The following is an 18,741-nucleotide window of genomic DNA, read 5'->3' on the forward strand; positions in this document are numbered from 1 at the left end:
AAATATCTGACAGGAATGTGGCATGCAACTTCTGCAGTCTTGGCATGCAGTTATGAACATGATGCCAGCAGAAAAAAAGCCTAAAACAGACACACCAACCATTTCCTGCCACATTTAGTTGCACACCCTAGCAATCATCATCTACTCTTTTTATACTTTTTTACTAATTAAAAAATAAATAAATTAATTAGTGTGCTACAGAAGCACACACATTTTCCTGAGTTAGCATGTGTAAAAAGTAAGATTGATATCAAAAATGGTAAGAAGAAGCACAAAATCATAGAATCATAGAATGCTTTGTTTGGAAAAGACCTTAAGATCTTCTAGTTCCAACCCCCCTGCCGTGGGCAAGGACACCTCCCACTAAACCATATCACCCAAGGCTCTGTCCAACCTGGCCTTGAACGCTACCAGGGATGGAGCATTCACAACTTCCTTGGCCAACCCATTACAATGCCTCATCACCCTCACAGTAAAGAACTTCCTCCTTATATCCAATCAAAACTTCCCCTGTTGAAGGGAAAACTACCCCTTGTCCTGTCACTACAGTCCCTAAAGTAACAGTCCCTATAGTAACAATGATTCAAGAATCTGACAGGATCTTTTAATGCAGGAAGCCAAAATAATTGCACAGACACAAATAAATGATGCTACACACTATCCCTAGCCAACAGTCATGACTTTCAACTATTGACCAGCACTATAAATTTTACTTTTGTAGACTCAAGATACACTAAAAAGGGATGAGATTTGTGCCTGAGGAAGACATACAGATGCAAAGGTAGTGAGAAGCCTTGAAAATACGTCACTGTAAGTTTTGTCTGAGACATATTTATGTATTTCTGTCACAGAAGATACAGCTGAAACTCCAAAGCAATGGTTTATAAAGGCAACAGTGTGTGCTTCTGAATGTGGTTTGGATCAAAGGGCAATAAATCTGACACAGGAACGTACAAGGGGTGAGAAAAAATTGCTCCAGATAGTGAAGGGAAATAATAAAAACCAAAACTGCAGAAGTATCACAAACACTCAAAAGGCCAGTGCAGTAATGTCTCCCACTGACAAGGTGGAACCCATTTTCACACGTAAGCACAAGTTTGGGCACAATGAAAATGTGATATTGGGTGTTGATTAAGCACTAGACAGGAAAGCACTGGCTCCCAGAAACAGCTTGGAAGTGTTCCATGAAAATGCTGCACGGCAGAAGAAAGACAAGTTGAAAGAAAAGTTCTGTTCAACTGCAAGTGAGCCAGAAATTTTTCTCCTGACCTCCAATCAGGAACCAGTTTTCCACCCCACAACCTGGTATATATAAATCTGAACAAGTGACTGTGCTTGAGCTGCCAGAGACTCCTAATAAAATCAATATGCCATACCCCAAAAAGGGCAGGGGAGCCTCCTTGCTCATGTTGGTTCTGGCTTCCACATAAAGTTCACATTCAGCTTCATTGAGGACACTGCTGAAGTAAGATCTATTACATCAGTAGTAATCATGCAATAAATACCAACATGTGAGATCAGTATGAATCATTACAATGGATTTGAGAAAGTATTTGGTTTCATTCCAGATTTTCCCTGTGCCAGGACAAAACACTAACACAGCATTTCATTGTTTCTATGTTTAATGCTTGGTAAGAGACACTGAATTACAGAACTGTCTCAAAACCCAAAGAATAAACTGAATAATGTGTACAACATGCTTGCCTGGTTTCCAATAAGCAAGGTTATAATTACATCTTAATTTCATAAAAAGCACCCTGGCATTGTACAAAACAAAGTCCAGACACCTAGGTTCATTTGTCCTGACTCTGGATGATCATAGTCTGATTTTCTGCCAATCAGCTGAATTCTCTTTGTCTTTTTATCACTCATATGAAGTGCAATCACCTTGAGATCCATGGGTGTGAGAAAAGATTAACAGATGTTATTTTATAATTTGTTAATAAAATGTCAGAAAGACAATACCAAACAAAAGGAAAATGAACATACCGTCCTGTGAATATGGGCACTGAGTAGTCTAGGGCTTCATTCTCTTTGTCCTCAGAAACGAAATTTTGTTTTGCTCTCTTTGCTTTGGGACTCATCCTATAGGATTGATCTTCAATCATTAAATTGGAATTTTTCAGTCTGAAATAAAAATAATATTGTTAAATTAAGAAAAAAAAAGCTGTTAAGAATAATATTAAGCTACTAAAAATTACTGTTCTCTACATAAACAAGAAGATACAATTTTCATAGGCATGTCTTCAGAGTTATTAAACAATTAACTAAATGCACTTTTGACAAACTCGTCATTACTAATATAATACTGATGCCCTGTGATATTGAATCTACATAGAGAGAATAAATACTATACCTGATAGCAATGTACATTTAATGGCTTCTTGGTTTGGGACTCGGAAAGTTGGCATACGCAGTTTTGGTAGATCCTGAAGTCAGTGAGGCAACTGAGTAATTATAAAGATTGTACCTGAACTCTCTACTTTTCCAAAATTTACAGGTAATTTTGGAATAATAGTCCTGAAATTATCTAGTCCCCAAACAAAATGTTGGTGTGCAAATGTAATCAAAGTAATAATGCTCATAAGTCTCTCTACAGAAATTGCTGGGCAGCGTATTGCTCAGTAACCAGCATCACCATTCCCACTGCTCTCCCATGCCACCCCAATGCATTGAAAGTGTAGAGCTAAGTGAAGAAACACCATTTCACATAGCAGAGATAAATGGAGAATGAGTGGAGAGAAAGAAGAGCAAGGCTTCCCCTTCCCACCAGCTGAGGAGGGATTCTGAACAGTGTGAAGCATATTTGAGGCAGCCATTTTGGGTTCAGCAAAGTTCCAAATAACTGTCCTCCTTTCCTAATGTAGCACAGATTCATGGAATAGCCTAATTAGCTGTCAGACTTATATTAACTTCAAAAGTGTCTATTCATCTGTCTCAACATCACCAAGGGAAATAATATGTGAGTCTGCTTCTGGTCTGGGGGTTTGTCTACACAATGTAAGCTTACTGCTTATGTGCACAGGTACAGGAACAGAATTAAGTCATGTGGCTACTTTGCACAGTGCATTAGCACAGACATGGCTAACCTGCTTCCCATACTCTAGGTAGTTTACATTGGTGTCTCTACTTGGCATGCTGTACACATATAATCCGAACTCATGCTAATACTGGGTTTCTGAGGATGTTAAACATGCATAATGTAAGATTACAGATACACGCCTGGGCTAATATTTTCCCTTGGCTGCAACCCTGTGAAAGAAAGTACCAAGCTCCAGAGTTGCCACCAACACAAGTCATACCAGCAGAAGTGCTTGATTTCTGAAATATGTGTTAATAATCTACCATGTGAAACTGTGTGTGTGAAATCACATGGGTCCAGTATCCTTCTCTGATCTTTCCTTCCTTCATTTCTTTGTGCCTGTCCCTTTGCTCAGACCAAATTGTCTCCCTACCCAGTGCCTGATAAATCAGTCTCTTGATCTCTAGCTCTCTTAATGGCTTTCTTACTGTCATCTCCTTCTCCATCTAGTTCCTTACCTGAACTTCACATCTCCTCCCATATCTGCTTTCCAGCCCTCATCTCTTTACCCTGCCATTCCCAGCACTGTAAGATCCCCTTCCTTTCTGCTTAGTCCGCTTCTCATCAGACTTGATTGTATCTGGCTTGTCTGGCACAGCACTGATGCAGCCCTCTCCCCTGTGCTCCCAGGTGCCCACTTTATAGCCACCACCTTCAAGCCTACAGCACCACTGCCAAGAAATACCCAGTACAGGGGCTAAAAGCAGCCCTGCACTCATTCTCCTTCATACCTCCTCACCCTGTATCCTGGTTCCCATGCAAACAGAAACACTGCCAGAGAGGAGCTGTTGCACACACCCAGGACTGGGGCCAAAGGTTTACCACATCAGGTACCACTGGATCAGCCAAGGCACAGACCAAGTCTACAGATGAGTGATGCTGCCTCCTCCAGGGTCTGATGCCAGGCGCTGACCCAGGCAGCCAGGGATAGAGTCAGAGGGAGGTAGATCCAACTTCAGGGATGGAAATACAAGCAGAAGACATCTGGGAACAGTCCAGGCAGAGTGAAATAAAAATGAAGAGACAGCTAGGAAGAGGGTATGCAGTGGACACACTCTTGGGTTGGACAACAATGTGGTACAGTCACTACGGCAAACAACAAATGCATTGGGAGAACTCGTCAAATAGGTGGTAAGAAATATCAAAGGCAAAGTACTTTCATTATTTTTCATACCTGAACTACAGTCTGTAAGAAGCTGCAGCTCTTTACTAAGCAGCTGACTTTTATTCCTGTCCTATTTTAAAATGGGACAAACTTGGAATTTTGACTCTGACTGCAAACAGATTTCCTGGGGACACTTGGCTGAGCTGTTTAGGAGGCCACTTGACTCCTTGTTGTTTCAAGATTGAAAAGGACCTTCATTTGCAGATCAGTTTAAATGTCAAAAAGTTTCTATTTTCATAAAAGTAGACGAAATGTTGTGAAAAATTCAGCTCAGGCATTTTTTTGCACTGTTAAATGCAGACCAGATCTTTGTTCCTAAAGAATTTGGCTGTCCTGTCAGTTTAGTTTTCAGTTAAGGTCCAGATTACACACTTATGTAGGGAATTAACAGGGAGTTCATATAGTAGTTCTCATTACTCTCCGATAGACCGCTAGAACTTTTGACGGTGTCTTTTCTTTGTGTTTGGGTTTTTTTCCCCTATTTTTTATTTATAACTCTCTAAAATGATCTGAAAAGCAAAGGATAAATTGCTATAGGTTCTGTCTGTTTGGTGGTTGTTTTTTTTAACCAAACACTTCAAGTGTTTGAAGTTGAATATATCATTTTCGGTTTTTTCTGCCCACCACAGCTGGCTTTATGAAAATATTCCCCAAAGCTTTCAGATTAATGCCGGAGATCTCCATCACAATGAGGTCTGAGAAACAGGGACCTGAGAAACTTGACCTGGACTGAGCAAGGCTCTGGTGAGAACTGTTTCACTGAATAATGCCAAAGGTGCTTTTAGGCCTGTTTCCTCTTCCAGAAATGGTCAAGGGCAGGTAGAAAGAAAGTTCATGTAGAGAAATACCTCCCTTGATAAATACTTTTGGTTTCAAGGAAAGACTTAAAGACATCCTGAGCTAGAGGTTGTATCCAGACTGTAGCAATGATCTTAAGATTTATACATGAATATAGCACTTTCTTTTGAACCTGTTTCAATCTGTCACTTTATAATCTCCTCTGTGCTTACATGCTGCTCTTTGCAGAAATTTCTTTTTCTCTCTGCACATCTTTCACTATTTTATACCTTAATGTTACCTATCCACATTTGTGCACTTCCCAAAGTAAGAGCCCCTTCTCCCAGTGGAAGGCACTCCACATCTCCTGTTACCCTTCTTGCTGATATCTGACCCTTTTCTGGTTTCAGACTGTACTTTCTGAGACTATATGATCAGAACTTCACCGAGTATTTCAGCTATGAGCACACTTTAGATTAACACACTGACACAATATGCTTTCTGGCTTAGTTTCACTTTCTCTCACAGCTGCTCCTAAATACCTAATTGCTCCATTGCCACATCAGAACATCCATCTGGTGTTTACAGACAGGTATCCAGAGTCACTCACAAATCTTTTTTAGAATTGCACTGTATAAACTAAGAGCTGAGATGAATAAATTTGAAGCAGCAGAAAATGTTTCGCTTTTCCAAACCTTCCTACTATTTGCTTTCATTCAGGCAGAGGTATATGGAGGCTCGTAGAAGTGCATATTCTTTCCATGGCAAAATAACCTGATCACTTACTTTTGTCATGAGGTTTATTTCCCTGTTTTCCTTTCTTGTTATGACTATTTCTTCCTCTGCAACACAAAAACCAAACTCCACAGCCGTTATTTACATAGCCCAAAGGGGGACTCTGTTTCTTGAACCAGATTCTAAAATCTTGCCCTTTATTCTAAAATGTTCCAACCTTTTACCTGATATGTGGAACAGAATCTCCCTGCAGGAGAAGGAGCAGAGTATCGGTGCTCTCTAGTTTCACAGGGAGGAACAGTACCATGACCTTTTAACAGCTTTTAGCCTCATTTGATACGCCTAGCTAGTGTATGTGTGTATTTTTCCAGGTCAGATACTATCAGTACTGCCTTACCAAGGTTGGTGGCCCAAGCCTACTGTCCTCATCTCTTAATGGTTTTCAGTTTGTTAAAATACCAACACCAGCATTTTCCTACTTTCTCAGTCACTGAATTGGAAGTTGACTGACTGTAAATGCTAAAGACACAGGTGTTGTCCTGTAGAGATATAAAAAACAGATAGATGCTTTTAGCTTTTCCCTCTAGGCCAATAGAAGAGCTAAAGACAGCAAGACTGCACAGGGCCTCTAAAACTCCCAAGCAGAGGTTTTGTTTTCATGTTGTGTTCTCAGATAGAAATATACTGCAATATATTGGCACTGCCCTTGTTTCTGTGCTTGAAGGGGAAGTTTTCTCCACCCTGCACAGAGTCCATACTCAGTGAACGTAGAAATATGGACTACAACAGCCTATTAGGTACTCCATCCCTGAATGAAAGGGCACCTGCCTCTAGAAAATCATGTATCTTGTCCTTAGCATGCTTTTGTTACATATCTCTCTCACTTTATTCCGACAGCAGAAAAGGATGCATTTGGTATGCACAATGGCTGTACCAGCTGTACCTGCTGAAGGAGTTCCATTAGCCAAGAGGCATTTTACAGAATCTATTTCTCACATCTGCTTCTTTCCTAACATGCCATGTATGAATTTGCTCACAGAAAGAGAAGACGGTGGATTGTAAAACCCAGTTACAGGAAAGAAAAAAAAGGAGTTTCAGAAGAAAGCTCTTTAAAGCCAGGCTCTAAAGATGAGAGGTGCTCTCCAGTGACTATATTAATTTTAAGTTGCTGACAGATTTGTTGCAGGCTTAGGCAATTTGCTGGCAATATCCATGCGTTCCCTAACACAGCTTCCACAACAATTCTTTTTTAAAGGGGAATTGTTTCCACATAGCAGGTCACATTAATATGATTTCTATGCTTGGCTGTGACGTTTGGAAGCCACCTTCTTAACCCTCACCTATAATAAATCAAAAGATGAGCAGTGCCAAGATCATAGTCTTCTCATGTTTCTTAAAGTGTATTATTTACTCAGCCCTGCCCTGATCCTGATTACAATATTTTTCAGAAAAGCATTCATTCTTACTGTCTGGCAGCCTAGTTAATTGCAATTTAGTAAGGCATGTCTCCTCTGTTTGCTTGGTTCACCTGAATTACACCATGTGTTCCTTGCTATTTTGACCTGCAAAATATATGCAAATGCCTGAGCCACATTAATAACCCCTATTTTCTCTCTAAGCATGTCTCTCATTTGGTGGCAGATAACCGGTCTGTGACAAAATGGAATTATCTGATACTGCTGGCCAGGAAAACAACTCATGATAAAACAATGAAAGTTTGAGCAGAGGCAATTGAATGGAGCTTCTGAAAGAAGAGGTAAAGTGGTTTAATCCAGCACTCCCGTTTGACAGGCCTGTAGTGCTATCAGCAGCTACAGCAGACCTGCCTCAAACCTTCTCAGAAGCACACAGAGGATGGAGTACTGCTGATGGAGCAGTATATCTGATGTTAAAATCCAGTGATATGCAATAATCAATTGTTAGACAAAGAATTTTAGCTGGATTTAGGTTCATATGTCCATTGAAGTTTCAAGCAACCACCACTCTTGTAGGATATTTAGACACAGCATTTCAATTCAAGACCCTTTCAACTTTATGAAAATTGAAAGAATCTGGAGACTCATTTTCCCTTTTTTGTGTGGGGCTTTTTTTTTTTTCTACACCATTCATTTCATATGGATGAAAACAGGAAGTCTGATTTGCCCAATTTGTTTTAATGATATCTTTTATCTCCACATTACCCCTCAAAGTGTTTTGGGCTATCTGGGGAACACAGTACAAATTTGGAAAGAATTACTTCAAATTTGCACTATATTTAACTGCATAGTAACATCATTTGTTCTAATTTACCTCTTGCAAGTTGCAGCAAAATGGGCTCCAAGAACCAAATAAATGCCAACACAGAGGCCATATTAAATATAAAATTAGCTTAAATATTGAGATTATAATTCTGAATTGTATTCTCTCGTATACTAAATTTTGTGCAGGAGAGATTTGAATTGTGTGGCCTAAACCTCCTGAGTCCTAGTCTTACATAGCAGCACTGATTTTCTCAAACATCCAATACAAAGACAGAATCACAGAAAAAAAGAAGATACAGCTGATACATTCTTATCTCTGACTACCAGGGTAATTTACCAAACTGTTGACAACTCCTGTACGACAGAGAAACTTAGAAGTATCGCAAAATACACTATTTTAAAATGAAAGCTATTATCTCAAACAAAGCCTCAGGAAACCTGGAAATATTTTAAGTTCTCTCTCAATTGAGCAACTCCATTTCCTTTAATATTAATTAATTTGATGATGATAGAGCTCTTGGTGAGAATATACAGGTTTCAGAAGAAACTCATCTGACAAGCGAGAGCTGCTGAAGTATATAACTGCCACTTGGAAGTAGGCTTTTTTGCCATAATTTTTTTTTCAACTTCAAGCAATGTTCCCATTTCATGTGGGAACATTTTCCATGAGAAGGAGAAGGCTTTGGGTTAGGGTCATGAAGACACAGCTGCATTTGCAGAAATTTGGGATATCTTCCCCTATCCAGCGTGCTCTGGAAACAACCCTCAGTCCCAGCATCTCCTGTTTGCTTCCTTTCATCAGCAAGTCATAAATTAGCTTCTCACTGCTACACGCAGTGGTTAATTATTTGCATAAGTGAAATTGTTAGAACAACAAAGACTGGACATTACTCAGCCCAAGACAGTCAAATAGTCAAGTAATTCATCTGGGCTGTAACAGCTTGAGGATCAAATTCATGAACAGACCATGGTAAATGGAGACTTGACTCTGAACTCCTGAAAAGCAAGTGAGGGCTGTAATCACAATGTGTTGTTTACTGCAGTACAGTTTGTCTTTCCCTCAGTGGTTTTGGCCAAAAGTTCCAAAATTCATAAAAAGTTCTATCATCCATAATTCTTGGAAAATATTCAGTTTTCAAAATGAAAAATTTTTAATGGACAACTCTTGATCAGTTCTGCTAATAATACTCTAAACTCTACATCAATATAACAGCAAGCAAGTTGTTTGGGTTATAATTTGTTGAATATATCTTCTATTGGTAACAGCTGCTCTAATCTTACTTTAATACAACTCTGATTTCTGTAAGTCTCTGAGATACATACAAATAATATGAGGCTATGATATCTAAAATATACTGCTAATGTAATACTTGAACAACTTTTGTTACCTTAATTAAAATAAAAACATGGCAGCTAAGCATAGCTGCTCTTCTAGTGCAAGATGAACACTTTGTGATATTCTTACTTTGGAAATAGTATGCCTCAACCAATATGCAGCGTGAAAATTTTGGTTTCTTGAATCACTCAGCATAGAAGTGAAATCATTAGTCCAAAGAAGAATTGTTTAATGATATACGGACATGTCAGCTCAAACTTGCATAACCAGCCCTAAGTTAGAATCATAGAATGGTTAGGGTTGGAAAGGACCTTAAGATCATCTAGTTCCAACCCCCCTGCCATGGGCAGGGACACCTCACACTAAACCATGTCACCCAAGGCTTCATCCAACCTGGCCTTGAACACTGCCAGGGATGGAGCATTCACTACCTCCCTGGGCAACACATTCCAGTTCCTCACCACCCTCACAGTAAAGAACTTCTTATATCCAATCTAAATTTCCCCTGTTTAAGTTTGAATCCATTACCCCTTGCCCTGTCACTACAGTGCCTGATGAATATTCCATCCCCAGCATCCCTATAGCCTCCCTTCAGGTACCAGAAGGCTGCTATGAGGTCTCCAAACAGCCTTTTCTTCTCCAGGCTAAACAGCCCCAACTTTCTCAGCCTCTCTTCATATGGGAGGTGCTCCAGTCCCCTGATCATCCTCGTGGCCCTCCTCTGGACTTGTTCTAACAGTTCCATGTCCTTTTTATGCTGAGGGCACCAGAACTGCACACAATAGTCCAGGTGAGGTCTCACAAGAGCAGAGTAGAGGGGCAGGATCACCTCCTTTGACCTGCTGGTCATGCTACTTTTGATGCAGCCCAGGATACAGCTGCCTTTCTGGGCTGCAAGAGCACTCTGAAGCCGGCTCATGTTCATTTTTACATTGACCAACACCTCCAAGTTCTTCTCCACAGGGCTGCACTGAATTTCTTCTGTGCCCAACCTGTAGCTGTGCCTGGGATTGCTCCGACCCAGGTGTAGGACCTTGCACTTGGCATGGTTAAACTTCACAAGGTTGGCATCAGCCCCCCTCACAGGCATGTCAAGGTTCCCCTGGATGGCATTCCTTCCCTCCAGTGTATCAACAGAACCACACAGCTTGGTGTCATTGGCAAACTTGCTGAGGGCACACTCAATCCCACTGTCCATGTCACTGACAAAGATGTTGAACAAGATCGGTCCCAACACCGATCCCTGAGGGACACCACTTGTTACTGGTCTCCAGATGGACACTGAGCCGTTGACCACAACTCTTTGCGTGCAGCCATCCATCCAGTTCTTTATCCACTGAGTGGTCCACCTATCGAATTTATGTCTCTCCAATTAAGGACAAGGATGTCATGTGGGACAGTGTCAAAAGCTTTGCACAAGCCCAGGTAGATGACATCAACTGCTCTACCCCTGTCCATCAGTTCTGTAGCCCCATCATAGAGGGCCACCAAATTGGTCAGGCAGGATTTCCCCTTGTAATAAGTGTAATAAGTTCTCTTATTACACCAGTCTGTCCAGGTAAGAGACAGCCTCAACCCAAAAGCTATCTCAACATTGGATCTTAAATTCAGCTATGTTAATATGGCTAAACAACTTGAAAGGAAAGGTGGCTCATGCCTAAGGAGTCTGGAGCATGAATATGTCATCACTCAGCCACATCAGCATTGCCAGTGCTCTTCTTATGCCAGTCCAACTGTTGCACATGAATTAGTACAACAAACTAAGGTGACAGCAGTCCTTCCTGTTGCCAAAGCCAAAGGAAGACACCAAGCTTAGAAAATACATTAACACTAAGTTACAGAATCTATTTCTGTGGATGAGGGGAAGGGTTTTGTCATTGATTTAAATGAGAGGTGGCTGGATGTTTTTGTTTCAGAATACAACAGATTTACTTACCCAAGACTGTAAGATTCAGATCCCAGCCTGTAGGCTGCAGCGAGTTTGTTGATGGATTCAGATCCATGCCTGTAGGCAGAAGAGCTCTTGCTGAGTGATTCAGAGTCAAGACTGTAGGCAGCAGATCTTTTACTTTGTGCAGCAGAGTGATCATAGGCTGTAGATCCATAGCTGTAGGCTGCTGACTCTAGGTCATAGGCTGAAGAGCCATGACTATATGCTGCTGAGGACTCAAGGCTGAAGTCTGCTGCAGATGCATGGCGATAGGCTGCAGAGCCCCTCGTGTAAGCTGTAGATCCTTGAGCATAGACAGCAGATTTGCTCTTTGCTTCCTTTTGGTACTGGCTTACAGTGGACTGCAGTGCTTTATGGCGATACGCACGGTCATAGTGCTCATGGTGTCTTTGGTAGAAAGGTAAAGACATCATGGGTGTCTTCTAATTATTTTTTTTCTGTGTATTTCTGAATGCAAATAAACAGGACAGTGTCTGGAAAAGAACAGATCAGACAAGGACTACTTTCAAAGAAAATTCTGAGTTAGCATATAAATAATACACAACTTCATACAAACTAACACAGTACTTAAAAATTCAAAAATCAAATGCAGTGAATTAAGGGTTATCTTTTTATGACATGCTTTAGACTTTAAGATGGGTTTGCATTTAAGTTACAAGACACTCATATGTCATTCATCATGAACAGAAAACCTTGCACTATTTTGTCTGTTCATTTGTAGTTGGTCTTGTAACTGCAGATTATTTAAGTTTAATGTGCTCAACTTCTCCATTCATTACTGTGAACTAATGAAATTTCATGTGCTCAGCTTCTTCAGAGATAGTGTAAATATTTTTGTTATATTACAAAAGAAAGAACAAAGTAATAAATTACTTTAAAAGCCATGAGCAATTCCAAGGTTATATTAGCTGAAATAAAAATATATTAATATATCATTCATTTGGTAATCAAATTTTTATATTGAATTTAATATTCCATGTAATATTTTCATAGTGAATTAAAAATATTTTTTTCTGCAAACATGCATTACATTAATTATTCTGTATGTGATACAAGAGATCCTTTTAAAATGGCTAATCATACTTATACAGCTTGATCAGGGATGCAGTCTGTATGCAATGAGTAAAATAATACCATGTTCTTTAGACCAAATGACCTTTTCTTTTAACCTAGAATGTCATGTTCAATATTGTCAAGACACTTCTTCCATACCAGAGTTCCAACTAAGTTTTACTTTGCACAGTGACCAGTAGATTGTATTGCAGTTGCTCGTAGTAGGGAATATGATCAAGTGAGAGGTAGTTTCCCTCTCAAAATGGGAGGAGGGTTGAATGTAGAAAGGGTTTCCCTTGCTTTATTTTTGTTTATTTTTAAGCTGGCAGTTCAATCTTTATTTTGTTGCTGGTTTATTTTGCTGTTGCTAAACTGACCTTTTCTTCTTTAATGTGCAAGCTTGCCTTTACAAATCCCTATGATAACCTTTATCACTTGTGAGATTAACCTTACAACATGTCCCTGAAAAGATACATGGTTAAGAATAGAAATGAGCTACAGTGTGGAAATGTTCAGAAGAATTTATAAATGATGCAAAAGCAATAGTGAGAGGTGTTTGTTATTGTTACATAGATTTGGGGTTTTTAAATATCAATCACAACAATAGGAAACTTGTTCTGCTTCTGGTTTTGTTCATGTTAATGACCAATGATGTGATATTTTGCCATAAAATGCACTTACAGAGCTGGAGTGTAATCATGCTTTCATGAAAATCAAGATATTTTTTCCCTGGTCTTTAAGCTTCCTGGATTTCATTCCTTGGCTTTTTTTTACTATTTGGTTCTGACAGCAAGTCAACAAATTGCAAACTATTCTCTTTGGTAAGTCCTCAGAGGTATTCACCCTGACTAAGGCAAATTACGAAAAAAAAAAACCCAATGTTTCAACTTTCTTATATTTCAGAGCTCACTCAAGGGAACTGGTCTTTGTGTGATGGAACAGATCACTTGTTGGCGAAAAGTCAGCAAGTAAGAAAGTGATTCAGAAGTCTTTAAGTACATAAAGGAAATATCTGATATCCTGATCACAGTGAAACTATGATTTCAAGGAGACCAATTTATGCATTTACTTTTATCTGAGGAATCGGGAGGAATGTGAAAGGGTGTTAGCCCATTGTTCTCCATGGCAAAACCCAATGTTCCTTTTTAATTCCCTAATTTCTCCTGCTTGCTATTTTTTCATGGAGTCTAAAGAATCCAATTATTTTGTCTAGCGTCCATGATTCTAATGCCTATCAATTATTTCTGTTATTATTTATTTCACTTTGTTAGCTTCTAGTAGTACGTAGTTCCTCTTCATTTCCCTAGTTTCAGATTATTTTGTCTCCATTTTTCTTCATTCCTTTCCCTCCCAGTTTCACAGAGCTAGGTTTAGGGTTTGCAAGCCATTGTGATCTCTGCTAGGCAAAGTTAAGGAGTACAGATAAGTATTGTTTTGTGCACTGAAAGGGAAACAACACAAGAACATCTTGTTTTTCTTCTATAGAATAGTACAGTTGTTTCTCTTCATCTTCACCAGCTTCATTTGCAGTGCTGTCTGGCTTCATCATGGATACAGCAGCCACCATGCTAACAGCCATACAGTCTTGTCGCTCAGGGTTTCCCACAACCCTCCATGCTTCAAAGTAAGGAAGATGACCCACAAGTATAAAGCATTACATGTGTTGCCCATTAAGAAGAAGTTAAATTTCATTTACATCTTATCAGAGCAAAAGAACAAGCAGAGAGAGAACTTAAAGTCAGAATATTTCAAATGTACAAAGGAAACTTTTTCTTAGAAGCAAGGTCTGGACTTCACTGTCCTCAGGAGTAAAAGGAATCATCTGTAACAGAAGCAAAAAGCTAAGGCAGTAAGGCAGAACTGAGCATGAAGTCAGCTCTCCATGTTCAACTTGAAGGACAACAGTGACTCACAGATGAGTTTCCTCATAGAAGAGGAAACTCCTTTTATAGGTATTTTATCACACTATGAGTTATGTTTTTTATTTCTTCTGAAACATCAAGCATTGCTCATAGGGATCAGTTAGGTGCGCTAATCTGATCAGATATAGTAGTCTGATGCTATTGGACTTGAAAATAAAGTCTAAACCTTCTAAGAATTTTGGTTTTATTTGGAGCACTGCGATTACCAGCTTGACTCCAATCAAGTTTTATAAAACCTGTGTGACCTGCACGCATTTGGTCTGTGTCCACTGATCAGCCCCCTCTTAGTGTAAGATCTGTGTAGCATTTCATAACTACAGAGTTTGGCCTAAGATGTTAGTGGCCATAATTAGATGAACATGTACTTTTTGGAGCTTTATGTTAGTAGCTGTTGAACTGAATTCTAAAGATTACTGCTGAGCAGACAGTTCTGTACTTGTTCATAGGTTATAGCCGCACATTAAAGGAAGCAATTTCATTTGCATTACCTCCTGCACTGTTTACCAGTCTTTAAAGATCTATTCCATCAATCAGTGAAAACAGTGAAATAGATAAAGCTCAGGAACTCTTGTAAACAGGGAAAAAAATACAACATTTCCTTCAGCTCAGCCAATAGCTTTACAAATCACAGGAAAACCTATGCAACTAGAAATTATTTAGATTATTTACACATTCTCTAAGCCCAAAGAAGGTTACTCGACAAATTCCTCCTGTATCTCAGTAACCCATGCTTCATTTCAGAGTACTGTGACAGTTTGTGAGGATAGTTGAATGGATAATGAGTGAACCCTTACACTAATTTGCTTTGTTTCACAGCTGAACCCTTAGATGTCTTCAGTTCGTGTCCACAAGTCCTTCAAATAACTGCTGAGCTCAGAAGAACAAAGGGAGCTACTATGAACTCAGCATTACAGATTCAGATTAAAGAAACTTGAAACATAAAGTCTCTGTCATAAAGGAACACTTACCAGGGCCCAAATGAACAGCAGCAAATGGAATAAGTCTCAAGTGGATGAACAGATGAAAAATACAATGAAGATGAAGCCAGCAAAGAAAGAGGTAGCCAGGACGAGGGGTAAGGACTGGGCATAAGGTCCAGAACAAAAATAATGCCTGCAGTCAGTGGAATGTCAGAGCCCCACTCCAGACCTTTTATGGCCAAGGGTGTGATAAATATAGCATCGAAGAGGGAGAGAGACAGAGTCAGACACTGATACCCTGTGCTATCTCTGTGCAAAGACACGATGACAGCAGCTTCACACTGACAGTTGTCTCTTTTAAGTATCTTCACTAAATTCTGTATGAAATCAGCATTCCAATTCAAAATTGTTTCTAGGATTTTTTACGTCTAGGAGAGAAAAAAATATTGTGTCAGGAACCAGAAACTAAGAAAGATCAGTCCCAGTATTGACCTTTGCCATGGTACACGAATATAAATATTTTATGGGTTTCTTTCTATTTTTTTAATGCCAAGCCATGGTGCATGTAATTTAGATATTTCAGCTTAATGGCAGGCAATATAGAGAAGTTATAGCTAACAGTATACAGTACATATAGCTAACAGCAAAACTCTATAAAGCCATACAATATGTGTTACAATTCAATAAAAATGTGCTTTCTTTGTTCTGTTGACATAGTGTTATTTTTTTATCATCTTAAGATAAAATACTAAATTAACATGATCTCATAAGGTATTTAAGTAGACACAGACAATACAGCTCAAAGACCCAACTTTTTATTTCTAAATTAATCAGTATTACCCCTAGGGATAACTAAATGAGCTTGTCTTCTTTAATACTGGTCACAGCATTTTGGCACAGAAATGTACAGTTGGTATGGTTGAATATTACATCAGAACAATTTCCATCATCTGAAGTCTAGTATGTGAAACACACCTTGACTTCCTTGTAAATACAGATTTTGCTAAGCACTGTACGTTTAAGTTCTAGTACAAGTGATCAGTTAATTTTATACATTTGCATTGACAGAAATATCAACCCTTTCATTTCTGTTATAGCCACTTTTCACCATACCCACCATATGACACAACTGAGAACTTTCCAGATCCTCCTTTTCTGCTGAGACATTCTTCTTTATGTATGGAACCACCAGCTGAAGGTCTGGTAAGACCAGCAGGTCCCAGTCTTTTCAGTGGTTCATCAGTACCCTCTTCTTCACCTCACTGCCTTGACTCCACCTGAAACCTCTTCGTTCTTCCCACTGTCTACTTATTCCCTGGCAAGCCATTACCACCCCACTGCCCCAGCCAGATACTACACCATGAAGTAAGTTCACATGCCTCAGCTACATTAACCATACGGGCTTTTGGTCTTTGCTTCCAAGCACAGCAAGTATGGTCAACAAAAAGCTGTATAGTCATAGAAACTATATCATGGCTCAGGAAAATAGCCAAACCTGCAACAGGCAGAATGAAAAATGGGAACCCTCATGTAACCTTTTATTCCCCCCCAAAAAGTCTGTGCAATGGCAATGCCACTGAGCTGTAGAATCTGGGTTTTAATACACATTATTAATTAGAGAAGGTAGGGGCCTCAGTGGAGAGATTCCTGTATTCTATTGTAGACTCCTGATCTACTCCTTTACCATAAGTCATTTGCACTGACATCTTAAAAGTCTTAATGACATCCAAATTGCATTTTAAAAATTCAGAGAGATGTAGACAAATGAAAACACCCAAACATCTTGCTTCTCTGCTCTCACTGCAATACAGTGTGTATATACCACAGATGGGATTTTAAAATCTAAACAACATTTTCAGTAGTTTTTGGGGTATAATAATGGCACTACCAAGGCCAATAGAGTTTTCAAATTCTGTGCTGCCTTTGTTTATTCTGTAAAAGAAATGGAGATAGTGTGACATCAACATATTTTGGGTTCATTATTTCATTTAAATTTACATATTTTTATCTGGCTTTAAATGAGATCATTTTCACAGCAGATTTTAAATCACTCAACTCTTATTTGAGTATCAAAGTACATGTTTCAAACCACTTGGATTTCTGTAAGTTTCAGAATCCCTGCAGTACTGTGCATCCACACGTAGTTTGTGACACTGGTCCTGGGAGAGAGACTGTTTGGAAATGTTAGTTCTGTCTTCTGCTAATTAGAATTACACAGTGTCAGAGACCAGTTTGCCTTTCTGAATGGGACACCTGAAAGATTAATTTAAAACCTTATATACTGGGAAAAAAATAGCTTTTTAGACAGTCCATTGAAGTCTTAAGAACTACAGCATCCTCTAGCAGTGGGTATTAGTCAAATTCCACAGCATCCAAGTCAATCTCTTTTATTAGAGTGGAATCCTAAATGCAACTAACAAAGCATTTTCTGAGGAATGCAGTTTTTTATTATGTGTGTTGTCTTCTTTAATTTATTTCAGACTTGTGTCAAATTTTCTGAATGGGTTCCCATTTTTTAAAAAATATCCCTTTGGGAAGATGTGTTATTCTCTATTATACCCTAACTAGCTGTCTTCATAACCCACTGAACACATGGAAGATCTGTGTTCCCTTACCTTCACCCATGAGAAGGTCTTAATCTCCAGATGAATTCAATCTTTGTTTCTGTTTATTATCTGTGTCACTCTCAGTACATGTATTTCACATGGAGTCAGAAGGGTATAGGAGCAGCCTACTGCAGCTTGAGAGTCTGGCCACACACCTGGAAGAACAAATACAAGACCACTTTCTCCTTGATATGGATAGAAATTCCATTCAAGGTTTCCTGATCAGAGATTCTCCTCACTGATGCGGAGGCAGGGCTGGATAAAAAGGAGGACATTGCCATTTCCTTCACTGCCAGTATCTGATTCTAGCTCTCCTGTTGCTGCTTTACATTAAAACGAAGATGATATGAGAAAGGTATTTCTCAGATTTTATTTTAGCATACAAAAGGAGGGGGAAATAGATATGAAATGAACCAACACTGGTGCAAGTTTTTCACTAGGAGTGTTGAATGTTACTGCTTGTTTTCCATCAGGAGATGCTTGTCCACTATTTTCCCAGTAATAATGACACTCAGGCTCTGTAAGGTATTAGTCAAAATATAAAGTGTTACTGCTAACACTGTAAGAAGAAAATAGTACAGAAAAACTTACATCCCCTTATATGCTGGGAAACCCAAGCGGTGTAGCATCGAGCAGGACTCCAACCCATGCAGCACACCATACAGACCCTGTCAGGAGGAGAAGATTCCCCACTGAAGTCATTTCAGCTATTACAGCAGTTTCTTACAAAAAAAAAAAAAAAAAAAACAACAAAAAAAACCCCCAAAAAAAACTCTGTTTATCATTTCTGCTGTCAAACAGAAGGGATGCTCACAGAGACCTTCTGCTTGCACTGCTGGACACATGCAAAGCTATGCAGGTGGTGTAAGTGGTGTGAGTGATGGTACCAAGTGGGAGCTGCTGGCAGGCTCCTCAGTTAAATTACCTGGCAAGGCTAAACCTGCAGCCAAGGGA

General features: G+C 39.3%; 1 protein-coding gene across 2 annotated transcripts in view; it reads right to left on the reverse strand.

Annotated features, from left to right (window-relative positions):
* Positions 1-11,759, reverse strand: part of MYOM1 (myomesin 1) — a 66,349-nt gene extending 54,590 nt beyond the window's left edge. Inside the window, exons 1-2 of one of the 2 annotated variants that reach the window (XM_031052859.2) lie at positions 11,272-11,759; positions 1,990-2,127 (exon numbers count right to left, since the gene is read on the reverse strand). In XM_031052859.2, the coding sequence (XP_030908719.2) occupies positions 1,990-2,127; positions 11,272-11,699 (566 nt within the window). In that variant the 5' untranslated portion in view covers positions 11,700-11,759. Of the gene's footprint in view, positions 1-1,989; positions 2,131-11,271 lie in introns of both variants that reach the window. The other variant, XM_031052860.2, reaches the window with a different exon arrangement.
* Between the last annotated feature and the right edge of the window lie 6,982 nt (positions 11,760-18,741).

The sequence above is a fragment of the Melopsittacus undulatus genome, chromosome 1 (assembly GCF_012275295.1).
Source record: "Melopsittacus undulatus isolate bMelUnd1 chromosome 1, bMelUnd1.mat.Z, whole genome shotgun sequence".
Lineage (NCBI taxonomy): Eukaryota > Metazoa > Chordata > Aves > Psittaciformes > Psittaculidae > Melopsittacus > Melopsittacus undulatus.